We start from the raw sequence: 27,399 nt of genomic DNA on the forward strand, positions 1-27,399 counted from the left end.
TTCAGAAGAATATTAATGGGGAGAAAAATATAGACAAGTGAAGTGTATATTGTCAAAAATACAAACTACAGAGTAGGAAAATAGATTCATAGAGAGTGGACTAAAGTTCATCAAGGTGAAAGGTTTAAAAAAAAAAATGGCCCGAAGGGCACAGTGATATTTATAAGTAATACATATTTATAAAAAGTGGAATTAGCAATGAAGATAGCTTCTGGATTAGTTAATAGTAGGCCAACTAAATATATAGGAGAATAAATTTATTAAAAGTCTGTTCAGATAGTTTCAAGATACTTGAGAATTTAGCATTCACTCAGTACTTAAGAAGGGAAATAATTATGATTGTAATTCAATATGCCTTGTGTTGAGTCTGTTTAAAATGCACACAAGTATAGTTAAAGAGAATCTTAGGGAAACTAAGGATGACAGAACAAGACAGATGCATAGATGATGTCATTTCGGTAGCATGTGTAAGCATAAAAATTAAAACAGATATGGAGGCAGAATAGCATTAGATATGAGAGTAAATGCTGACCAAAGTTGGCCGATTAGGGTTCCTATGAGTATTTTATACATTAACAATGTATATAGAAATTTCCAGGTCACTTGTTCAATGTTATTCTGTGTAATGACTTTATCTGTAATGCTATAGCCTTGCTGTTACATCAGCGAGCAAGGATGGAGAGGTTAGCAAAGCAATTGAAACTTGAGAAAGAGGAACTAGAGCGGTTGAAGGCTGAAGTTAACAGTATGGAGCATGACCTGATGCAGAGACGGCTCAGAAGGGTCAGCTGCACCACTGCGATCCCAACGGTAAGTGATCTGTTGGGATATGTTGAGAGAAACGTGGGGAGATTGGCTTTTCCATTTTGTCCCTGGTTAAAAAAAAAAAATGAATGAAGGACTTTTGCTTTCAAATAGCTCTTGTTAAAACAATATGATACTTTATTTTTCATGTTGTGAAGTCCAGAGGCTCATCAATATTCTCAAATACTGACAGTTGCAGTCAAGATACAGCATCTCATTTACTACAGATTCCTTTCTGTCTAAGTAGAAATGGAAAGTGCACCCTGACCAAATACGTTATAAATTGTTCTCTGTGTACTTTTATATATATATATACACACACACTTTTTTTTCAAACATTGAAAAATTATTCTTCTAGGTACATTAATTCAGATGAGTTAGGAGATCAGTAAGAATTTGGGAAGAGTGTTGACCGTAGAGTATTTTAAGGTAGAGCAGTTTTGTTAAGTGCAAGTAATTGTAGACACTAAGATAACAGTATTGATAGATAGCAGCCTTAAGGGGAAGTGTTCCAATGAAAAGATTAGGATAATATATTTTTAACATGTTAGTTAATATATATGAACCCTAAAGATCTTAAACAATTCAGAAAAATGTGAAACACGTCTCCTAAAATCTTGTGACATCACAAGCTTTCTGTGATCCTACTTCTTATTTCACCTTTCAGCATTCATTTTTTCAACAAAGTTTTTTTTTTACATAGTTTCTGAATATGGCATGGTGCTAGATGCTTAGAGCGACTTGCTAGTGGAAGGAATAGATACACCAGCTGACGTAGCAATAGACAATACAGCATGGCAAGTGGTGTGTTTGCTCTCTGGAAACGAGAGAACACATCCATCAGCTAATTTATGTATATACTCAATGCACTTTTCCACTCTCTCATACTGTCCTCCTGCTGGATACCCTTCTACGGCTCTGCGTGTATAAACCCTGTCTGTTCTTCAAGGCTTAGCTTAAACTCTGCTTTTCCATGGAGCCATTTCTCATCTTTCTACCCTCGGTACACTGAGGGTAATCTCTCTCTCTTGGAGTTTACAAATTTAGAGAAGTGGGCATATACTTCTGGCCTCTTGTAGTCAGCGTGTCTGCAGCCAGGTCCTCATATAGAAGTTTTTAACAGATCCCTGGCTTCAAGAGGAATCCGTGAGTTCCCTGAAATTATATGCAGAGTTTCATATGTGCGTGTCTATGGGAAGTAGGTTTAAAGCTTTCATTTGGTTTTCATAAGGTTATTAGACTGAAAAAAAATAAGGATGAAGAACCACTGCCCTAAACGATAGGTACTGTTGCTATAGGCAGAGGAGAAAGGGGAGGGCATTTTAGAAGGGAAAGGGACATGAGGTAACCGAAGCCTTGAAGTCAAGACGGAGGCTGATTCTCAGGAGACAGCGAATGCAGTTCCCTGGTTAAAGTGTGAGATTTCTGATGGCGTAACAAAGGTTAATGTGTATAGGTAGAGTGAGGCTTAGACCTTTACACAAGGTTGAGGTATTTGAACTTTATTCTGCTGGTAAGGGGGAACCAAGAGAGGTTTTTGAGAGATTATTGAGAAACAAGCATATTCAATAATTTCATAAAATTATTTCTAATATTGACTAAATTTCTGAGTTTAGACAATACTAAAAGTGAGAAAGGAAAGTTTTAATTATTAAGACACTTAGAAAATTACAAAGCTATCTTTAAATACAAGATGATTTTAATGTGAATAAAGTTGCTGCCTCATTTTTTCTCTATTTGAAATCTTAATTGGATCGTCTGACTGGGAGAGAGATTTTAGGATGTAACCAATTTGGGAATCTACCTGTGTTGTATTGGGCATTTTGGAGTTCTTTAGGTACCTGTATAGCATGAACAATTTTTATTAGCATAGAAGTCATTGCCTTTAAAATAGCCATGTGAGCTTTGTTTACCAAACATTTGCTTGTGTGATAACCTCTGCTAAATAAAACCCTGTTGATTTTGTTTTTTTGGAAGTAGAGAACTGTCTAATGTAGCAGGGGTTAGTATTTCAAAAAAAAAAAAAAGATTTTAGATCAGAGCTTTTATTGGTGAGTCTTCTTTAGAAAGAAAAGAAAAAGAGGGGAAGTTGGTTGAAACTGGTACCCTGGGCTGTGATTTATTTTTAACTTCTTATTATAGAGAATTTCAGAGATTTATAAAATAGGCAGAATAGTAGAATGAACCCCCATGTAGTCATCACCCAGCTTCAGAAATTGGCAGCTCATGTGGGTGATAATACTTGAGAGGATGAGAAATTTGAGTGGGTGATTCCCAGGCTTTTTCACTGCCAGGCCGAGAGTAAAGTACACAGAGGACAATTAGGAGCGCGTGGCTGAGGGGAGTATCACATAGTGGTTAAGACAGTGGGCTTTTGAGTCAGGTGTGAATTTGACTCCTACTTCTGTAGCTTACCTGTCACTCTTGTATCCTTGAATAAGTAACTTTCTCTGTGCTTGTCTTGTCTATCAAATGTATATGGCAGCGTGCCCATTTCATGGGATTTCTGTTAGGGTAATATAAGTTAATTTATGTTAAGCAATTTGTACAATGCCCAACAAACAGTGTTTTGTAAAATATATGTGGGTTGCTACATACTGGAAAAATCTGCTTGGATACAAGCACACACACACAAATCTGAAGCATTTAAAAAAACGTTGATTTCCTTTTAATTTTAGGAACATGCATAACAAGGGTATACTTAATGGAGAAAATTAATCAAGAAATAAAACACTTAGTCACAATTCCCTTTTTGTTCATAGAGGCTCATTTGAGACAATGTGACATAGTGGAAAGAGCACCCACATAGGCTTTCAAGGCAGAATAGCTCTGGCACTGACTGCTCTCTCTCACTTCTCTGCATTTTTGTTTCCCTGTCTATCAAAGGGAATTATAACAAGTCCATTATAATATTGTTGTCAAGATAAAGAGATAATGTATGCAAAGTGTCTGGCGTAGAGTACGTGCTCAGTAAATGGGTATCCTTATCCTCATTGCTCCACACAGCTTGTGTGCAGCCATACCTAATAGAGAATTTTTACTACGATGCGCATATTGCTACGTTCACATTTTCAAAGAAGTTAATTTCTTATCAAGCACTGTAGGAAAAAAACAGGTTAGAAATGCATTTGCCTAACGAGACTGGGATGTGCATGTGTGTGATGCAGAAACTTAGAGCAGCAGTGGAATGATTTTTTTCTGAGGAGGGCAGAAGTGCAAGATGTGTGACAGCCAACGTTTCTCTCAGTCTACTATTTGCAAAGAATTGTATTAAATGTAGTAGGACATGCCATCTCTTAAAGAGCTCTGTATGTGGAAAGTATCTGCCTGTGTATCTGCATGTATTTGTGTGTGCGAGAAAAGATAATTAACCTAAGACGTAAATCGGAATTGCTGGCCAGTTTCATGGTAACAAAATATTAAGTACTGTCAGAGTTCAGAGATAGAAATGTTGGCTTTATACTAGTAGGGTTCAAGGATGAGACAGCTTTATGGAGGAGGGGGAGATTTCAGTTATACCTTAAGGACAAATGAGATTTTAATAAGCAAGGAGCTGCCAGTTTCCCCCTCCCCCAAATCACTTCCCCATATTCATCCTGTTCTGACTAACTGGGTTTCTGGTACTCCATAGCTTTGAGTCCTGGGTGCATAATTGGGCCAAGCTATCAAAGAACGTGATGTCGGTTTGTGAGACAACTTCTTAGGGTGCCTAAGGTATTTCTGCCACTTGCTGAAAAAACCTTAGAATTTTTTATTTTTAAATGTCAGACATCAACATCCGGTTATCATCCAAGCAACTTGCTAAGTTTTACACAGTGAATCTTGAAACCCCTCCTCCATGAAAACACAGTGTACTTTTAATAAATGATAGTAACTTTTCAGAAACCGCTCCCTGCACCCCTGAATTAATTTGGAAGCTGTGAAAAAGGACATAGGGATCTTACAGATAAACCCAAGTGAGTGCCAGTGGTTCTACTCATCTTTGGAAATGAACCTGTTGATAAGAGCTTTTTTTTTTTTTTAAGTTATAAGTAAATGTGCAGTAACTTCTTGACTATAGACTATAATATTCCATACTTAGTGACAAAGATTCCACTATTCAGGACCACTGCGGCAGAAGCATCTCTCTCCTCCCCTCACCCCCAAAATATATAGGAAGGATCCACCCCTTTAGGTCCTTGACTTTCCCAGTATGCTCCTACAAAAAAAGATTGGGTTCTTTCACATGTTCCTAGAAAGATAGCATCACTTTTTGGAGCCCCTAGATAAGTGCTCTGTCTTTAACGTAAATACTCAGGTATATGTTTTAAATGATTTCAGTGTTGTCTTTTAGACAAGGCTTAAGTATTTTAGACGTTAATGTCACATGGTTTTCCCATAAAAATGCGAAAAGTAATCCTCACTAAATATTTCTAAATGGCTTTTTTTTTTGTTCTAGAAGTCTAAAGGATTGTAGCTCTTAGTATATTCTGCCTGTTACATCACTTATTTTAAACTTTTGATACCTGCTAATGGCATTCCTATTCTCTTAATACCTCTTAACGGCATAAGATATTGTATTATTGTGACTTAAGGTATCCTTTCTGTTTATTTTTCTTCACTGTTGTATTAACATATTCAGTTTTTAGCAAAATGTATGTTTTTAACATAAGAGGATTTTGCTGTCTTCATAAAATAGAAGCTGTCTAATCTGTTACTTTGTATAGTTGAAATTATCCTAATAATTTAGTTAATACCTGGCAGTCTAATGAAAGTAGGCTCTGCTGAAAGCTTCAGTATCAATGCCTCTAGATTCTAAACCCTGAATTTATTTTTTACTGTACGTATATGTAAAGAATAAAGAAATTAAGAATGTCAAGGGAAGTAATGCCTTCTAAAAAGCTTTAATTGACGGTTAAGGGTCTCTTCACATTTCAGTGCCTCATGTATGCCCCAAGAGGCCTAAGGAATAGATCGAGCTAGAAAGATCAAGGCAGAAGAAAACAAAGCTGGAGAAAGGATGGAGTCCCTTTTCTCCTGAAATTTTCATGTGCTAGATTAATTGCTTCCTTTGATGTAGAAATTGAAGACAAAAAGATTTATCTATGAATTTATATAGACTATTTCTATATTTTTTTAATTTCTATATAAATTCTGGCTCTGTCAACTACTAGCTTTATAACCTTGGGGAACATTATTTAATCTGTCTGTGCCTCAGCTTCCTCATCTATAAATTGGGGGTGATATTAGTGCCTACCTTGAAGGATTGTTGTGAGGAAAGAATGAGAATTCTGGGAAACACAGTGCCTGATGCTTAATAAGCACTCATAAAAATTAGTACTGTTTGTAATTTTTACCAGTCTGGATAAGACTAAAGTCATGGGCCTTGTTTATTTAAAAGGTTGATTCTTAACAGTTCCCCTTACCATGAACACAGAAAATAAAATATTCCCAGAGCTGTGTGATTAAAGTAGTAGCATTTTGTGTGGTAGAACGCAGTCTAGTATTGTAGCCCACCACTTTATATGCAGATTTTGTTATATATATATATGTGGCCATTTTGACGCCCTCATTTTACCTTTATTCCTTTAAAAAACATATGTATAGAACCTCTTAAACTTGCCCTTTCTTATGGATTGAGGCCGTATTCTTGGTAATACCCAATCAGAACGATTAACATGAAACACAGTTCTTAAAATGTTGGGCTTGATAATGACTTTCCCACAATTGCTATTTTGGGTCCTTTCTTACTAGCCTGAGGAAATGACAAGATTGAGAAGCATGAACAGACAACTCCAGATAAATGTTGACTGTACACTGAAAGAAGTTGACCTCCTTCAATCTAGAGGTATAGACTTGATTATTTGATAAACCATAAGTAAGAGTGTGGTATTTTAAACTGCTTAAATAGCATTAATTTTGGTTTTATAGATTTTAAGAGACAGTTTTTATCTATTATAAGATTACAATCCTGGTAAAGACACCCCTCTCTCCCAACCCCTGTCCATGGTTATGGATCAGATTTGGGGGATCAGAAATTAGTTTTACTTTGGCAATTTTTCGTCCTTAAGTTCTTATCGTTTAGACTATTCTGTGTTGTTACTCTGCGTTGATCCTTTTTTAGTTGGTCACTTACTGTGAATGTTTTACAAATTGATGTGTTTTAATTCTAAACTTAGTAGAGTTCATATTATTGTGATAGTCATTGCAAATATCTATAAAAATAGTGATCTCAAATAAAAAATCAGGTATTTCAGTTTTAAAATAAATTCTATATGCCATTTTTTGTATGTTGGTATATCTGTTACATGAAAGCATTCACCTACATCTTATAGTTTTGGTTTTTTAGGTTTCTTACAGAAGTACACTGCAGTAGAAGCTCTCTTAATTGACTTTCACTTACTCAGCTCACCAGATTAAGTAATGTTCTTCATTTCTTCTATAAAATTAGCTAACTGATGTTCACAGCCGCTGCACACTCATGACTAGCAGTTGAATTATCTGCTTACCAAGAGTCACTTGTGTCTGTTCTCAAACCTCCTTATGCTGATTACTGTAATTGAGTAATTCAATATACTATTTCATAAACTGACATGAATGCAGAAGAAGCTCCTCTTTCTATAAAAACTAAAGGTGGTTGCTTTCTAAAGACTCAAAGACAAATCACTAAAAAAATAGTGTGTGTTATATATGGATGAAAAGAACTGAAAAAGGGTAAGGGGGGAATCATAAAAATCTAAAAGGATTCTGTCTTCAAATTGCTTTATAAGTGTTCTTAGTTTCTTTCTTGCTCCATTCTAAAGAAATCAAAACAGGAGACTGTAGATCAGGGGTCAGCAAACTGGAGCCCATCGCCTATTTTTGTAAATGAAGTTTTGGTGGAACACAGCCACGCTTATTTATTTAGGTACTGTTTGTGGCTGCTTTGTGCTACAACAGGGAGTTAAGCAGTTACAACAGTAACTGTCACAGCTGCACAAAGCCTAAAATATTTACCGTGTGCCTCTTTACAGAAAAAGTTCGTGGACCCCTGCTTTAGGTCATTCTGGGTGTGGTTTATGTAAGAAAGACAATACAGAACTTCAGTCAGCAGACACATACTCAAAGAAAAAGTCTTGGTCCAGCATAAAAATATTGCTGTATGTCTTGTGGAAACCCTGGTGGTGTAGTGGTTAAGTGCTATGGCTGCTAACTAAAAGGTTGGCAGTTCGAATCCATCAGGCGCCCCTTGGAAACTCTATGGGGCAGTTCTACTCTGTCCTGTAGTGTTGCTATGAGTTGGAATTGACTCGTTGGCAGTGGGTATACGTCTCGTTACATTCAAAGCTTGTATGTGTAATTTTTCTTAACAATTCTGTGTTTTGATCAGCCTTTTTTTGTTTGTTTGTTTTACCCACCGATTACTGTTCTGAATTATGGCAGCTAAGAGAGCTTCTACTGCATTTTCAAAGTATATAATAAAACACCCTGTTGCCATTTTTAGGCAATATTAAATGGTAGAAGCAGGTGATCCAAAGAGATACGGACCCATCTGAACAATAGACAGAAGCAGCTTTGAATGTGAAAACTGAGCAATCTAGTCAGGTACCCTTAAAGTTATTTTCAGAAGCCTAGTCATCGTAGTCATCGTACAGCCTACTAGCTTTAAGCACTGAAAAAATGATATGAGTAGTGCGGGGGTTACACAAATGATTGCTACTATATTATAGACAATTGCATCAACTTTTTTGCCTGTGTGTTCTTTGAAGCAAAACAAGAAACACTAACTCAAACATTTGGCTAGGCTATTTATAGTAAGCCTTATGGGATCTAGAAATTAGAACATCAGCTGTAACTTAAGTAATTGAAGAAAATGTATATGCAGCATCTTAAAGCATAAAAAGATCCAGTTAATATATCAGATAGCATTGTGGCTTTCATGCGCTGTCATAGGAATTGTTCTCAGAAAATTATCTTAAAATAAAATAGCATATCCAAGTGGATCTAATGTCTGTAGTAGTATGTCCAAGAGAAACCACTTTCAAGGTTTTATAAGCTAAGAGCTGTGTCTTTGGTCTGCATTGGTCAATGACCTTAACAATGAGCTCTTTTCGGTACTTCAGCATTTTTAAATCTCCTTTTATAAGGGGTCCAAACATATCTATTTTAATACTAAATTCTGTCCTTCCACTCTGCAAAACTTTTAATAGCGAGCTTCCAATCCATAACTTTGAAGCTAGAGATGGAAACTAGGCATTATCTTGGGCATTTAAACTAGATGAATTATCAGTACATGATTTGATGAAAAGCAATTTTGTTGTTGGTTTTGGTGAGGAAAAACTTTTGTTGGAAAAAAAATTAGGTCTACAAATCAATAGATTCAGTATAGTTGAACTGTCAGAACCATAGCACATCCTCTGTAAGTAAGCATAGGTACAGTTAAAATGCTTAATCGAATTGTTCATAGCAATCAAATTACAGTGATAGATAGGTTCAAAGAAATGAAGGTAGGACCCAAAGCCAGAACTGGGATCGGAACTGACCTTGGGGGAGTCATGGCAGATGTGGCTGAAATACACATCAGGGAGTGAACATTTTAAGAAAGATGAAATTTTTGTGGCAAGACAAGATTCTTAGGGATTGTTTTATTAAATTATTCCGAAGTTGGCACCATATCTTCTATCATGGACAAATCTGTAGGCAACATTTAAGATTCTCCTTTTCTTAAAAATAGGAATCTATAAACTGCTGATATCATTTCACATTTACCCAGGTTGCTTAGAGATCTCAAAATACAACTTGATGATGAATCTTTGTAATTTATATATTTGGCTTCTTCCATAGTTAAATTTGTAATGGATAAAATTTAAAGGTTAGTTATTTTTTTGTTGTTACGAAGGGTATAAAATGAGCTTTCACGCTTAAAATTCTCTTTCTCATGTTTTGGTCATTAAAATCAAAACAAGCAAAAAGAGAAAATAATGTAGACATCCTTTCATTTATCTTCATTTACTTCTGCAAATGCCCCACGTGCTTCATCTTGCCTGAGGAGACCAGCCTTACTTACAGTTACAGAAACAGTCCTTCAGGTGATACATTGTAGACGAGCACTGGTGTGGTAGATTTCTTGGGTCTTTTCCCACAATGATAAAAAGCAAACACACTTTTAGTGGGAGGATTGTGGGTTAATATAAATGAGTTTTGAAACCCTGGAAAACAGCTTTCCTTCTTTTATGTGTTATTTCCATAGTTTCCTAAAAAATAAAATAGCAGGAGAAAAAAAATCCTAAATGCCTGGTGGTTTTATTTTTTTTATAGGAAACTTTGATCCGAAAGCCATGAATAACTTTTATGACAACATAGAACCTGGCCCAGTTGTACCACCCAAGCCATCTAAAAAAGGTGAGTAGGGAAATGTCACAAACATGTAAAAGTTCTTTGGAAGCTCACATATATACCTGAAGAAATTTTCATTAGAGATAGTCATTAACTTGTACAGCATTAAAAAATACCATATGGATACTTCTGTGGCAATAATGAAATGTTCCAAATTTTTAAAAAGCACTAAAATAGCTCCTAGAATTTTTCAGAGATAATTAAATGGGATATACAGTTTATTTAAAAAGTGAATATGAAATGGTGTATTATATAGTTAACATTACAAATTCACTCAGCACTGTAAAAACTACTATAATCCTAAAAATAATTCTCATAAAATAATTAAAAATTTTAAGGTATAATGTTAGAATGGAAAGTTGGATCTGCAGTGCATTTAAAGTTATTTAATTGCCAGGCAGCAAAGAATCCTGGTGTCATCAAAAGGTGAGCGTAACAGTTTGATGGGGACTAGGTGCTTTTCTCACCAAGAACAAACTGAATCCCACAAAACTAAGATTTGGAGGAATTCTTTTTGGATAATTAATTAGTACATAGAAATAAGTTAATATTAAAGGTGTCAAATCTGCTGTCCTTATTTTTATGTACCAAATGTTTAATTGGCATTTCAGTGTCTTAAAACATTAATTTCAATTTAAATGTTGAGTCATTAAATTTAGGTGAACCTCTGTCTTGTTCTTGTAAATAACCCATGTTGTTTTATAATTTTAACTCTCAAGACAGACCTAAAGTATGCATTTCATATCTTAATCCCTTTTGTTTTAAGCAACTCAAGATAGATTGATCATGAAGATGTATCAAAATAATTGAGAATGCTTTATTTTTTAAAAAAATCACTTAAGGGTGTAACATTTAAAAAATTTCATTGGACTTCCTTAAATTATTTTTAATGTATAAATTCTAAACAAAGTTACCTGACCTAAATTACTTACATTTTAGGTAAGCAGCTTTTAAGCTCAGTGTGGAGTGTTTTAAGTATTTCATTTATTGCTTGCAGCACAGTGTCCTTTTTATTGTTTAATACTACTATGGGAGTTTCATCTGATCTGCATTTAAAATAATCTGCTGACTTCCAAAAATGGCACAAAGCAGAATCTTGGTGGCTGGCTGCCAAGTACCGATTTGGCACTGTGGCAACACTGTATGCAGTTTCATGCTGAAAGTCACTGGGTTGTACATCACTGATCACTTTAACCTTTTGGATTCATAATACATGAGCCTTTAAACTTAATTTTGCCTCAGTATTAAGGAAGCATCACCTACTGGTAATACAACCAATGAACTTGAGTTAATTGATTCAAGAGGCATCATGGAGGAATCACCCTATTTAAGGGAGTGCACTTGAAAAGTTGTTAACCTGGGAACAGAGGACCGAGTTGATGAGAAATGATAGGCAATATTTGAGGAAGAAAACAGTGATCATATGTCTTTAGTGAGTGCCTGTGTTGATTACATCACATTAATTTTTTATTCTTGTTTAGATGAGCTACCTTGTTGGTTGCTTAATACCTCAGTCCTTTCTTTGTCTACTGTATTTGATTTTTTTTTTTTTTTTTTTGCGTACTACTGCCATCTCTTCAGAAACAGGGAAAGAGGAAATGAAGATAATTCTTAATTTTTGTTTGGAAGAAATTTCCTAGGAGGAACCAGTCATCATTTTCATCATGTCTCTAATACGCTAAGTTTGTTCCCATTACTTTTTCTCTTTCAACTTCTCATGTGAGGTAAATATTACTCTCAATTTATAGATGAAGGGACTTGAGGGTACAAAATTGACCTCAAGTACACGCTAGTGCTCATTCTAGTAGAGCGCAGACAGGGAGGAGTGGCATTCATTTCATCAAAATCAAGAAAAAGTATTGAGGAAGTCAGTGGTGATCAGTGTTACCATGTAAGAAGCTTTAGAAGAAAATTTGTTTAGAAGAAAGTTGTACGTGATCTTCAAGATTGTCAGACATGTGCAGTGAGAGTGAAATCCAGACTGCAGTGTGTTCAAAGGATGAGGAGCGAAAAAAAAAGAACCTTGGGCCCATAGCAAGTATTCCTATAACTTTGTAAGCGACACTCTTCAGGAGGCCCAGGCATAGGACAGTGCGCTGGGTCACACACCCTTCCAGCTCACCAAGCCTGTTATTGCACACAAGAGGTGCTCAGATATTTGTTTCATGCATCATTGAATATGGATTTGGCATAGTGATGTCTGTACTCCCTAGGAGTCATAGATCGCAGAGTCTGTCAGGTTCCTGACCTTGATCTCTACAGCAGGCCTGTCAACTCCACTAGAAGACGTTGAGTAAAAATTATTTTTTATCATCTCTTATCTCTGGGGTAAGCCAGTTGTTAAACTGTGTCTGCTTGGTCTTTCTTTTTAAAGAATTATTATTACCTACATTATAACTTATAGGTATTACAGTATATGGTATATCTCTAATAGTCCAGGAATTAGACCATGGATACAAGTTATTAAATTGATGAGTTTTTTTTTGTTTGTTTGTTTAATTCCACTGGCACAATTTTGGCCCACTCTTTTTTTTCTCAGCCCAGGTAGCAAATAAAAGTAAAAAACAAAAAACCCTAAAAAAATACTCTTTCACAAATAGAAGGAAAAAAAAAATCCATGATGGTGTCATTCATGTGATTGCTGTGGCTTTTTAAAACAAAATTGGAATAGAGAACTTAATTTTCATTAGTTTCTCAGATAATATATGTGTTTATTATATTCTTATGAAAAATCTATATTGAGAACACTTTTGGTTCCAAGGTAGAGCATGTGCTTATTTTCACTGAGTTGTATAATTTACTGCTACAGCGCCTTCTCTTTAATTGTTACTAATGACTTTTTAGAAGGGATTGCCAGTTAAATATCAAGTTCTTGTTTTTCTTTTTTCACACTACGAATGTCAGTTAGCAAGGTTAATAGCAGTATTTAAAGGCAGCACCATTTTGATCATTAGGAACAATTTTAGTGTTTTAACTTCCAACACTGCTTCATTACATTTAATAGCCCTCTGGAATTCTAAAAGACTGTATTAGGTTGTTTGACTTCTCATGTTATGAAGGCAGCGCCGAAGGCATCCAAATTATACAACGGTGCAAATAGTTAAGGTTGCTTACCAAGTTGGCTGCTCACCGAGAGGTTGGAGGTTCAAGTCCACCCAGAGAAGCCTCACAAGAAAGTCCTGGTAATTGACTTCCAAAACATCAGCCATTGAAAACCCTATGGAAACCTTAAACCAAAAATATCGCCTGAAGTCTTCTTACAACTGAATAGTAGTGTAGCTCGACTGGTACAGAATGTCTGCCTTGAGCGTGGTGCTCCTTCCTGGTGTGTGTGAATGGGGTCAAACTGACAAAGATTGGATAGGAACCTTAGGAGGCGGTGAGTTTATGGTAATGGGGAACAGCTCAGAAAAGGAGGCTGAGAATGGTTGCACAACTCGAAGAATTTAATTAATGGCACTGAATTGTGCATGTAGGAACTGTTGAATTGGTGTCGGTTTTGCTGTGTAGATTCTCAACAACAAGAACAACAAAAAATATTTTAAAAAACACATAAAGAAAACCCTCTACAGCACAGTTCTACTCTGACACACGTGGGGTCACCATGAGTTGGAATCTACTCGGTAGCAAATTTTTTTTTAAATCGAAGCAAGAGATTAAAACTTAGAGAAAATAAAATTTTGTTTTAATAAATAATCCATTTTCTAATCTATCAAGAAAAAATAAAATTCTTCATTTTCCTGTCCATGGGATTAATTTTTTAAAACATGCTTAACCCCTTTACTATGTATTATCCTAATACCATCGGGGTATATTTACTGATTAAGGATCATTCTAAAACTATAGTTGGTGTAAAACAGTTTTTATACATCGCTTATTTAAAATTTACTAAATAAGCCCTAGTGGTGCAGTGGTTAAGAGATTGGCTGCTAACCAAAAGGTCAGCAGTTCGAATCTACCAGCTGCTCCTTGGAAACCCTCTAGGGCAGTTCTACTCTGTTCTGTAGGGTCGCTATGAGTCAGAATCAACAGCAACGGGTTTGGTTTGGCTTGGCTTTTTTTTTTTTTTATTTTAAACCTGTATACTAATTTTCATGATACTGTTTCTGTATTATTCCTCGGTTCAGTGAATACCGTAATGACTACAAAACCAGAAATTGTATAGGAATTGCTTTGTAATCTAAAACTAGCTTTAAAATTAAAAAAAGCAAAATCCCTCATTGACATCTGTGCATCAAGTTCTTTTTACACATTTAGAAGTTATTTAACAATGATTTTTTAAAAATACAATTATGCATGATCCATGGGCTGTCAGCACACTCGAATTTTATAATTTTTATTAGCTCACTAATTCGCTAGAAAGTTGCAAATGTTTGGGTACCCTTTAATACAGATACAAAGATGGGAATTTACTTATTCTTTAATGTTTTCGCCTTATCACCTAGCCATTATTTTAAATCATATGTTTTTCTCTTATTTTTTTTAAAACCTCAATATGTTTTTCACTCATTCATTCAAGAAATATATCAGGGCATGCAGTGAAACTAAGACCAAGGTTTATCCCCCACAAACAAATAATTACGTTAAGGCACTAAGTAAAAAGAAATGAAACTGCATTTATTAGATCCCTTGTTTTCTGCGTGGGCTATGTTAGGCCCTTTGATGATAATTATCTCATTTAAGCCTTGGATTTGTTACCCATTTTTCAGCTGAAGGTGTAGGTTTCAGAGAGATTAAGTAACTTGATAAAGGGAACACTGATTAACAGTGGCAGAGAGATGTTTCAAACATAAGTTTGTTTGGCTTATGCGATTTTTCCTTTATCTCAACCTGTACACATGCTTTAGGAGAAGTTAGGGACCACTTCTGAGAGCATCAGATAAGGCTTTCTGGAAGATCTGGCATTTAAACTAGACCTCGAAGACTCAATAAAATTTCTGCAGATGGCCATTGGGTGAGGGTGGCCTGGACAGGGATAAACAGTGTGGGCAAAGACCATCAACAAGGTCGTGTAGGCTGGTGGGTAGAATATTGGAACCTAATCCTTGAGAGTTAAGATGAGGGCAGAATAGGGATGGTCTTTAGTGCCAACCCATAATTTTGGCAGGCACCAGGGAACTGAACAGACGGAAGTAGGGATTAACTGGGAAGGGGCATGAGGGGACTTTCTGGGCTGATGGTAATGTTCTAAGTCTTAATAGGGATTTGAGTTATCCAGGTGTGTAGTAGCATTTGTCAAAACTCATCAAATGGCACACTTCAGGTTTGTATATTTCGTTGTATAAAATTTACCTCAGAAATTAAAAAAGAAAATTTCTTAAGGATCTACTGCCAAAAGCCCATATACACAAATTTGTGGCTTTCCAGCAGTGGTCTTAGTGTTGCTAATGTGTCATTCTGCCTCTGTCTTTGGGACCAGTGCCGTCTATTTGAGGTGGGAGGTTCCTACTTGGCGTACTCCTCCGCTAGGGACTTATACAAGGCTTACGTTAATAGTCCATGATGTGATCTCATTAATATGAAGCTTTATCTAGCCCTCTACAAGTGCATTTACCCTAAAAAGACTTTTTTGCACGGCTCATTGAATTCAAACAAAATTTGCTAAAACCGATATTGGGTAGTTTCTTAGATGTAATGGGATTCCAATTATGAGCAATTTCTTAAATATGTATCAGAAGCTCGATAATGTAGATTGATTATATAAATAAATATGTAGATAGATGCTAGATACTACAGAGGGAAGACGTGACTCCCACCCCTAGCAATTTATACTCTGTTGTTGTGTGCCGTCAAGGCCATTTTTTTACTCATAGCAACCCCATGTGACAGAGCACAACTGCCCCATAAGGTTTCGTAGGCTGTAACCTTTACGGGAGCAGATTGCCAGGTCTTTCTCCCAGGGAGCCCCGGGTGGGTTCAAACCACCAACCTTCTGGTTAGCAGTGAGTGTTTAACCATATTCGTCACCAGGGCTCCTTAGTTTATACTCTACATGTATACAAAGAGTTTTAATAAAAAGTAGAACAGAAAGCCATCTAAAATAACATCTTTATTATAAATGAATTTCTATTTTAGAAATTTAATTGAGCTTTAATTATGTAATAATTTATTTTGTTGGTGAGAGTGTAAAATGGTGCTATTGTATGTTATACAGTTTTTTAAACCTTTCACTTTTTTCTGCTAGAACTTATAAACAGTATAACTTGATTAAATTCTGAAATTCTTTGGATAGCCTTTTCCATCACAGATTTGAAGTCAAATTTATTTCCTTTTAAGCACTTTGCAGGTTGTAGTTTTTTTTTTTTTAACTAAATTGCCCGTATCTAAAAGTATATCCAGTTTAATGCAGATTGGCTTACTTACTTAAAAAACAAGCAAAAAAGAATGACATGCCACTGGTAGAACTGGTTAGCATAAATGACTTGTAGTTATTACAGATATATGCGGGGCATCCAGGTGGAATATAGACGTTTATCTGAATAATAACTGTGATAATTAAAAAGAGAAACGGGAGACAGAGAAAGACACTTTTTTTGGAATGGACTTTGTAATTAAGCAGTATGGTGTGAGGGTGTGGGTGTGTGTGGGTGTGGGTGTGTAAGCTCCTCAGATGTTCTGATTATCCTCCCCTCCCCTCATCATTGGTAATACAAACAGTAGCAAGAACACTGACCTTTGGTCTTGGTCGTCTTGACCATCTGTCCTTGCTCAAATCCTGTCTGTGCACCACAGAGAGGTGATCAATCCAAATGCTTACTTTGTTTATTTTATAGGATTGTTGTGAGAATCACTGGGATGAAGTATGTGACATTAATGAAAATGCTTTACAAATCTAAGGAATAGAACTTTACTCTTTGGAGCCCAAGGAGATCAGTCAGTAACCACTGTCATTTACTCTGATAATGGAAGGTTTAAGTGCCTGTGCGCTATGCTAAGGGGTCCTGGAGCAGTAATACCAAGGGCCTAGGCTCAGTGGTTAAGTGCTCAGCTGTTAACCCCAAAAGGTTGACGGTTCAAACCCAGCACGGCTCTGTGGGAGAAAGATGTGGCGATCCGCTTCCATAAAGATGACAGCCTAGGAAGGCGTGTGGGACAGTTCTGCTCTGTCCCGCGGGGTTGCTGTGAGTCAGAATCCACCTGACAGCACCCAGCAGCGTTGTACTAGAGGGCTGCTGGTGGGCTTATAACTCGTTTAAAAATGTAAGATCTATCTCTGGTTCTTAAAAGGGCAAATAGGAAGTCTGCCATTTTTCATTTATACTTAATATAAAGGGCTACTGACTAGTAACCTGTAAGTTAACAGAAACAGTACTCTACCAAGAACCTGGGATGCCTTCAGTTCTTGTCAGTGTTGCAGAGCGTTTCCTGGGGTCATGTACATGTGGGTGATTGGAATTCCTGAAATGACTGGGGAGAACGTGTTATTCTGAGTTGGTTCACCTTTTTTAAGTACTGCTATTCTTTTTAATTATAAAATGCTGCAGTTTAATTTCATCATTTTTATTGTAATGGGTTCTTTGGTTAACCTCCCTGTATTTTCAACCTCTAATTTTCTAATAACTATTGCTTATTCAGGAAATAGCTAAAGCATAATCTCCGAAATGTTGCTTTCATATTGGCATTTAATTGCTATCACTGAGTTTGCACCCCTGACCCACTAGAAAGTGGGAAACTGGTGAATTAGGGCATTGTTCCAAGTAATTAGACAGGATCGAAAAAGCTCTAAGAGCCACTGCGCTGTATAGGTTGTAAGAGCACTGTTAAATATGGTTCTTGCCCTCACAGGGGAACTGAAGGTAGTATGAAGTTAGAAACATTAAATACTTAACTGTGTCGGTCCTGTAAGTCGGAATGGACTCCGCCGCAGTGGGTTTGGGTTTGGCCTTGGCTTTTTGGTGGGTGCTAGGAGAGATCCTCTTGCTAATTAATGACTTGATCCCTTTTTACTGGCCTTGTGTCTTCTTATACAGATTCCTCGGACCCCTGCACAATTGAGAGAAAAGCCCGAAGAATTAGTGTGACCTCCAAAGTACAGGCAGACGTCCATGACACCCAGGCAACAGCTGCAGATGGTTTGTACTTGCGTATCCAGAGTTTGTGTAGCGTGTCCAGAGACATGTGTTAACCCACATAGAGTTATCATAACCAAAGCCAACCCTTAATTTTGTTCTTTCAAGAATTGTTCTCTTTATTAAGTTTCTAAGGCTGCACTGTCCAGTAGAGATACAATGTAAGCCTCATACGTAATTATAAATTTTCTAGTAGCCACATTAAATAAGTAAAAAGAAAACAGGTCAAATTATTTTATTATATTTTATTCAGCCCAGTGCAACCTTTCTGTTAGCAGCCGAACACTTAACCCATTGCACCACCAGGGCTCCTTCACACAGAATATTACCATTTCAACATGCAGTGAATATAAAATTATTAGTGAGCTATTTGACATTCATTACTTCATACTAAATCCTCAGAATCTGGCATGTGCTTTACACTTAAAACTCTGAATTCAGACTGACCACTGTCAAACCCTTCCTTCTTTACCACTGGCATATTTCCCATTTTTGGAAAAAATAACTACTGTCCTATGAATTTTTCAATTTATCTTTGAAACTTGAAGAAAATACATGTAGGATTTTTTTTTTTAATTTCAGTTGCATCTTTGAGCAGTTTTTCTTCTGTATCCTACTAACAATATAAACAATATAGGTGAAATAAGTAAGTTTATTTGTGAGAATTTTAATTTTTATGGAAATGTAGCCTATTAGAATGAATCCGTTTAAAAATAATTAGTATTAAAGGAGAAACCTATTTAATTCAAGTCTTATTTGTTGATAAATATGCATATTCCTTTGCAGTTTATTTTTTATGAGGCCTCAAATATTTTAACTTGTTAAATGTTATTCTGTAAAAGATTGCACACCTGTAAATCAAATAAGAACAGACCTCTAACATGCCTTTTGGGTTTTAGATGCTTCTAATCAACAGTACTGCTCTGTGATGAAATGAGCAGTATCTTTTTTTAGGACCAAAAATAATTCTAAATTAGATCCCTTTTAAATATATTTTTTGGTAAGTAGCTTTAGAGTGATTGATCATTCTAAATTAAATCCTCATGGCACTAAGCAGTATTGAGAGTCTTCAGGTACCTGGGATTAGTTAGGTTAAAAGGGGCTTTTCAATTATTTAAGAAAAAAAAAGGAGAGTTTGACAAAAACCTTTTCATATTAAACACATGCACTGCCACAATCTAAAATTGAAGCCTGCACTTTGAATCAGCATATGAAGACAATGTAACAGCTTAAGGACTTAATATCTTAAATTTCCTAACTTTGTAATAAATATTTCATGAAATAAAAAGTCGCCTGCTCTAGAAAAGTATAAAACATAGTTTTTAGAGCCTGTCCGTTAAAACCAAAAGAAATAAGGTAGGATTTTTTTGTTTGTGTCCGGTGTTTGGGGCGTACTGCCCTTTTAAAAAGTAAAGACTCCTATATGAGAACAGGACCTTTTCTAGAAATGGCATAGTGAGCATTTTCCCTCTAACGAAGGCTTTGACAGTGTGCTTTTTATTCCTCTACCCACTAACCACTGCCGTCTTTTATTCCTCTATATGAGACAAAAAAAGAAAACCATCAGATGTGCATGTTTGGGAATCACGAGCCAAAAAACACAAGGTGAGTGATAAAGGCAGTTAACAGCAGCAGTTGAGGCAAGAGAAGCAAGCCCATCTCTTTTGAATATACTCGGGAATAGGCCGAATTTTCTGTGATATTATAAAGCTAAGATCATCTTCCCGACTGAGGCCAAGCCTTATCATACCTTGGGGTAAGGTTCAGGGTCTAAAACTCAGTTCTCTTTACTTCTGGGGGAATGATTCACATCAGCCATTTGTCACGACAGACAGACTTATAAACCAGAAGTCAGCTAATAAATTTCCACTGGAAGATATGCCTAACCCAAAATGGTAACAGATCACACTTCCCTAAATCTGTTTCTTTTATTACCTAGTTAGGAAGGTTGCTTACCTTACATCTTAATCTCACTTTCAATTCACTGAGGATTGCCAGTGCTTTGCAGGTGGGTTATCTCAGCCTCCTAACCTTGCTCCAGATTCCAGGGTGAATTCCACCTAGAGACCTTTAGCCTTTTATTTACTGAGCCAACTTCCAGTAGGTACTGTTCCCAAAAGGTAGGATTTACAAATTAACTCTAGAATCTGAGAGCCTCTTTTTTAAAAAAATTATTTAGTTGTTGAAAATGTACACAGCAGAACATATACCAATTCTTCAGTTTCTACACGTACAGTTCATCAATTTCTACAGTTCATCAGTTTCTACAAGCAACCTTCCTAACTAGGTAGCAAAAGCAACAGATTTAGGGGGAAGTGTGATCTGTTACCATTTTGGGTTAGGCATATCTTCCAGTGGAAATTTATTAGCTGACTTCCGGTTTATAAATCTGTCTGTTGTGACAAATGGCTGATGTGAATCATTCCCCAAGAAGTAAAGAGAATTGAGTTTTAGACCCTGAACCTTACCCCAAGGTATGATAAGGCTTGGCCTCAATCGGGAAGGTGATCTTAGCTTTACAATATCACAGAAAATTCGGCCTATTCCTGAGTATACAAAAGAGATGGGCTTGCTTCTCTTGCCTCAACTGCTGCTGTTAACTGCCTTTATCACTTACCTTGTGTTTTTTGGCTCAGTGACATTGATTACATTATTTAAGTTGTGCAGCCATTCTCACCCTCCTTATCCAAATTGTTCCTCCCCCATTGACATAAACTCTCCCCTGAGCTTCTTATCTAACCTTTCAAGTTGCCATTATCAGTTTGATCCCATGTAGACAATTCGAAAAGAACCCTTTGAGCACAAGGCCAGAGAGAGTGAGGATCTAGGAGGAATACAGAATCGTCTCGAATTTTTGATAAAAAGCCCAGGGCCAGTGTAAGGTTGCCAGCATTTTATATTGCCAAGTACAGATACTTTTAAAAACTAATATCCAATAGTACAGATAGTGCTCTAGGGAGGAAAAGCCAAGATGGGCTGAAGTTGCCAGGTAGGACTTATGGAGGAGACAGACTTAATTTAAGATGCTATATAACATTTCTGATTTTTTTCATTTGGCTAGAATATAGCCTAACTATCTACTGTCTGTGACTAAAGAACTGAGAAGGTAATCTGTGCTGGACTTCTATCCATCTTCTTAATTAGAGTAAAAAAAACAAAAGTAAGTTGTTTAGAACAAAGTAGACTATATGTCATCAACTTTCTGTTCAGTTATACATTTCCAGTAGACATGTTTGCTAATTGGGGGACACAGTGCTAGGAAATTACCTCCCTTGCTTTTTGGGTAGCTTTTAATTTCAACATGGATTATAATTGAAAAACAAATTCACCTGTTTTCTCTCTCTCTTTTTAATCCTGACTCCCCTCAGAGCACCTAACTGGCTCCAAGCCGAGTCCTCGGACACAACCACGAGATGAAGACTATGAAGGGGCACCCTGGAATTGTGATAGCTGCACCTTTCTGAATCACCCTGCACTAAACCGCTGTGAGCAGTGTGAGATGCCGCGGTACACTTGAATTGAGAAGAGGCTGCACCAGGTTGTGAGTGACATTTTGAGCACCCATCCTAAGAAAAGGAAGCTTCGGGAATCTGTCCATCAGCCCAGCCTTTTCATTTCAGTTCACACGGGGAGGAAGAGTGACACTGGATCCACTTGTGCTCACTAAAGGAAAAATGGGGATTTTTTTTTCCCCCTTTCTTAACTCATTGCAGAGTGAGAGATAGAAAGGGATACTTGAAACCGGGAAAGCATTCACTCCTGAAAGAATGTACACAGATCAGTCAGGATTTCTTCTGTGGAGTCCCTATTGTTAAAGTTACTGCTGAGTGGCCCTTATTTTTTAAACTAGAACTTTGATTCATGGTGTAAAATGTTACAGTTTATGCAGACAAACTGTGAATTGCCAGAGCAGACTTCTCTGGTCACAGCACTCTGGAAAACAAAGGCTCCCCATGCTTCTTCCAGTTGCTTCCTGCTGAAGAGGAAGACAGGAAAAAGCACCCAGAATATGATTTCTTTTCTTTTCTTGAGAGGGGGCAAAATAATAAGGGTATTTGTAATTGCTGCTTTTTTCAGGGGTAATTTCCAACACACATACATGTACACAAGCAAGATGTTTGAAAATGTGATTTGTAGCAGTCAGGAATTAGGCATATCGTGCCCTTTGTTCTAAAGTACAATCAGGTGGTGAGATCCCTTTTGCTTGTACAATAATGATTCATCAAACCGTATCAACACTGGTAACTAAAACCTAATTATGCCACTGTATAACAGATATGTTTTTTAAGTTACTGCATGCTTTGACAAGGCCATTGGTTTTCAAACAAGCAGGCAAGTCCTTATAAAGTAGGACTTTTAATAAGTGACATTCTTGTAAAACTGCGCTTTGCTAATAGCACAGTGAATCTGTGCCAAATGTAAACCCATTCCAAAATCCATTTGGAAATCTGGAGCTCAGCTGTGGGTCTATAAGACATGTTTGCAGGCCATAGGGCTTTCTTTTTTTCCCCTCCTTCCAGTTTTGTGAAGAATTCCTAATGTTTACAGCACAGATAAAACTTTGTGCCATGATCCTAATTTCGCAGAAGAATGATCAACATTAGCTGTTCGATAAAGATTTATTTGCACGTATGTTAATGTACCAGTGTGAGGAAAATTACAGTTGGCCAATATCATAAAGTTGCATACTGCCTTATTCGGGGAAGAAGACTAGTCAAGAAATGTGACTGAGAAAGATAAATACAGAGTACTTTGAAACTAAGAACTTTTTAAATTGAACAGACCGTATCCAGAGATAATACTGAGGTGGTTCACGGAGCTCAGATAATACTAAAGCACCCCTTATTTAGGAAACCAGAACTTTAGGGTGTGGGTAACTGAACAGATATAAAATCATGTGAGTCACTAGGATACATCACTAGAAAATTAATACTAGCACATTTAATTAAGGTTTCTGCCATCGCTGGATTTCCTTCCTAGCTCAGAATTGGATTTTGGAGTTTCCCCTCATTTTGGTGAAGATAAACAGCAATAAAGCTGGTAGGTTTTCCAGTCGTAAAGGATTTCACCTGAGGTTATAACCTTAGGAGTACTCACTGTCCCGTACCATGTGCCCCCTACACAGACACACACTCACTCCCTCACACTCTCTCCCTTCAAGCTGTCATTCTGTTGTAATTTAGCAGTAATCTCTGACAGACCTGCAAAAACAAGCTGCACTTAACAGCATAATGAAACCAAAGGCATAATAACTCATCATACTTTTCCATCAAAACCATGATTTCACACTCCACCTACAGCTTTGAAAACAGGTTTTCATACATGGAAAATTCCCTAAAATACATCCGCTTGTCTCACAAAGTCAGCGTGGTTATGTAATTACACTGATAAAACATCTCTCGTACAACTGGCAAAACTGTGAAAATGATGAGAAGGCAGATGAGCTTAAAAGCGTTGTTCTGAAAGCAGCGGTCTTTAACGGCTTTGTAACAACACTGCTATCTGTTAGTCCTGTATCCTCAGTAACAGTCTGTCAGTCCTATCGTTCTGTAACATGCCAACGCCTTTGCCTTTGTATGGTTTCCTATCTCTAGTGATGGTCAACCCCACTTGGTTTTAAGTACCAATATAGGGAAAAAATACATATACTGCTTGGTGTTCTAGCTGAAGTATTCCTAGTGATATGCTGAAGTGGCAGCAGTTAACTTGGCAGTTGTCAGTTGAGAATGAAAGTAGCATGTATGAAAACAGTTTGATGCTTTATTAACACCATGTAGATGACTTTAAAACTAGTGCATGAAAATACATCAAGGTTAATAAGCTGTTATCATACAGTAGATGCATGGTTTCAGTCCTTTGGTAATATACCTAGTCAATCATTGTTTTCACCTGCCAGGAAAAATGAGAAAAGAGTCTATTGGATAGGTGTGGGGGGTGGGGTATGAGACATCAGAGATTGATTTTAAGGAAGTTTTGCATGTGGTAATTTCTGATCGTGCACAAGTTTCATATGCCAACCTAGGCTGTGTTCAGTTTGTAAAATAAGCAAAATTGTTTGACATTGATCAATTTGATATATTTAACTGTGTCCCATATGTAGACTGCTTCTTGCCAGTTTGAACAAGGATTCACCCAGCTTTCAAGGTGCCTCTTCAAAAGCATCTACTAGTCAGATTGGTATGTACAGGTAATTGGCATACAAGTGGTAGGATAAAAATTGGATGATGTCTGGCTGCTGAAGGTGTCGATGTTCTTTTAATCAGTCGGCACACTTCTTGTTTCTAGTCAGTTTTCTCTGAAAATACAAATAGTGTGATAGTAACAGATAGACCTGACTGTACATTTTATATTATTTCACTGTTTTATAAACTGGGTTTTTAGAAAGCACAGCTGCCGTTCTGTTAAAGTATATTGCCCCTTAAATTATGACATAGTTCTTCAAAGTTTAAAGTGGGAATAGAGGAGCCAGAAACGTTCTAAGCGTTGTAAAACGTTTGAATTTATATCGACCTTGTATGGGAGAGAGTAGAGGCAGGGGGTTTTAAAGAAATGCCTTGTAAAAATGTAGTTTTAGAGCAGATTAATGATGGTGGGGAAAGTGTTGCTAATTTGTTTATTTCCCTGAGAGAAATGGGAAGTGTGATGAGCAGTTAAGTAATTTTTTAAGGAGCTGGTCTCAATTTTAGTACTTATTAATTATTAAAAGAAATCAGTGTTTCCTTAAACTTTGTCGTTGCTTTGTCACAGTTATCTAGGATTCATATCCAACTTTCTGTGGCAACTCGATTTTATATAGTACTTTAAGAGGTAATTGTAACGTCTTTTTGACAATATAAATGAAAAGCAAGAATATAAGGCATAGAAATGTCCTTTAAAAATATCAATGATGTATCCTGGAATGTGAAAATGGCCCTTTATAGTTAAAAATGGAATTATTTTAATGTTGTACCATTGTTCTGACCTTGAATGAGTCCATGTTGCAGTGTGTGTCTATATATCCTTAGAGGAAGAAAAACAGCAATTGAAATGTTACTTTAAAAAATCAGAATACGTTGGGCACTGTCTGTGTTGCACCACTACTGTATCTTTTTGAAAGAATTAACAGTATTTTCGTCTTGTAAAAGTTAATTCTGATGATGTTTTCACGTGCACCAAACATGCATTTTTTTTTCCTGTACTATTTGCATCCCCAAGTATTTAATACAAGTAGATTTTGCATGGCTTGGGCAATCAGAGATAATAGAATGATGACTCAATTTTAATTTCTAAAGCCATGACAAGTTGCTTTGAGACTGAACAATTCTGAATTTTTATTTATAACGACATCTAATGTCCATGTTTCCCTACTGTACAAGAATTGATCAGTTTCTTCATTAAAACAGCAAGAACTTATTAAATCTTGTAAATATCATGTCTCTCTTAGATCTCTGTGTATGCTGTGAATGAAATTATTTTGAGATGAAATTGTACAAAGGCATTTTAAAAAGCTATGCATGCATCGTACCTCCAAACAGTACATATTCGGAGAGTCAAAGATTCCTGCAAAATAAATTAATAAACTAAAAGCAAACACTACATTCTGCATTTTTTCTGTGTAGCTGGAAATAATTTAAAGTATCAGACTAGTTCTGCTACCGGCACTCATGTATTTCTGGACTGAAAGATGCTGTCACAAACCTAATCTTCCATCACGTTTCTGTTCCATAATGTTAGATTTGAGGTGAGTACTAAGTGCACATTAATTTAAAATTTTAGTAAAAGCATATATAAGTAGGTTTTGTATAAACATTGGAGTGAATATATTAAGACTATATTTTTCATCCTACTTCAATATGGAAACCCTGGTGGCATAGCGGTTAAGTGGCTACTAACCAAAAGGTCGGCAGTTCAGATCCACCAGGCGCTCCTTGGAAACTATGGGGCAGTTGTACTCTGCCCTATAGGGTTGCTATGAGTTGGAATTGACTCGGAGGCAGTGGGTTTGGTTGGGTTTTTTTTTTTTTTTTTACTTCAATCTATTATTTATAGAGAATATTTTCTTATATTTATGTCTCTTATAACTAGATTTCAAAACCAAACCCGTTGCCATCAAGTCGATTTCAACTCATAGCGACCCTGTACAACAGAGTAGAATTCCCCCATAGTTTCCAAGGAGCGACTGGTGGATTCGAACTGCCAACATTTAGGTTAACAACCATAGCTCGCCATAGCTCTTAACCACTGCGTCACCAGGGCAAAGACTAATAATAGTCTCAGAGGGCCCTGACTTTCATCTTGTTAGGGACTGTGGCCAAACCTTCCCAAATTTTGTACGGAAGCCACCACAGATGAATTATAGTAGGTAACCTTTTCAGTAATCAAGTACATTTTAACTCAAATTACTTCCACTAGACTTTTTTAATATATGAAAAATTGCAAGCACAAAAGTACAGAATTGTGTGATCATCTCCCATTTATTCATTACCCAGATCCCGAAATTATAAGCAATCTTATTTACCTATATTCTCATCTCCCCACCCTGGATTATTTTGAAGCAAATCCCAGACATTTTACTTCATCTGTAAATTTTGAAAAACCCAAGTAGGGTATACCCATATTACACCTTAATATTGTTTAATATCAAATATTCAGTGTTAAATTTCCCCAATGGTTTCAGGGGTTTTTTTTTTTTAGAAGCTTGTCCAAATTAGGATCTAAACAGGTATACTTGTAAAAAATCGACAAGTTTCCCAAATCTTTATTCTCATATATTCTCTCTCCCCCTTCTTCCCTCCCTCCCTCCCTCTCTTTGTCAGAAATCCGGTCATTTATTAACTGGAATAATTTTATAAAGCAACTTCGCCCCATTAGTGACTTGGTTACTCTCCGCCAGATGTTACAGTAATGTAATGCATAAAAAGAATATTACAAATAAATTTAGAAATAGGCTTGAAATGTATATATTTTTTATTCCCCTCCCCTTTGTTCGTCATTACCATATCCTGAGTTGTGCCTTTTAAGTAATTGATTTTGAAATAGAAAATTATTTTAAATCTGTTTGGTTACCATGATAGTGATTTACAATTGAGCTCATTTTCATAATTACTGAGGCATCATAACCCACGGAAACTCTATTGAGGCATCATAATCATAGAACTGCATTATTTGTAGTCCCCACCAAACCAAACCCATT

General features: G+C 36.5%; 1 protein-coding gene across 3 annotated transcripts in view; it reads left to right on the top strand.

Moving 5' to 3' along the window:
* The window catches only part of TAB3 (TGF-beta activated kinase 1 (MAP3K7) binding protein 3), a 65,668-nt gene extending 39,876 nt beyond the window's left edge, over positions 1–25,792 (top strand). For all 3 annotated transcript variants that reach the window (XM_049871945.1, XM_049871946.1, XM_049871947.1), the window contains exons 5-9: positions 650–810; positions 6,538–6,631; positions 10,081–10,164; positions 18,129–18,230; positions 21,596–25,792. In XM_049871945.1, the coding sequence (XP_049727902.1) occupies positions 650–810; positions 6,538–6,631; positions 10,081–10,164; positions 18,129–18,230; positions 21,596–21,744 (590 nt within the window). In that variant the 3' untranslated portion in view covers positions 21,745–25,792. The remainder of the gene's footprint in view (positions 1–649; positions 811–6,537; positions 6,632–10,080; positions 10,165–18,128; positions 18,231–21,595) is intronic.
* The last annotated feature ends 1,607 nt before the right edge of the window (positions 25,793–27,399 follow it).

Source organism: Elephas maximus, chromosome X (assembly GCF_024166365.1).
Source record: "Elephas maximus indicus isolate mEleMax1 chromosome X, mEleMax1 primary haplotype, whole genome shotgun sequence".
NCBI lineage: Eukaryota > Metazoa > Chordata > Mammalia > Proboscidea > Elephantidae > Elephas > Elephas maximus.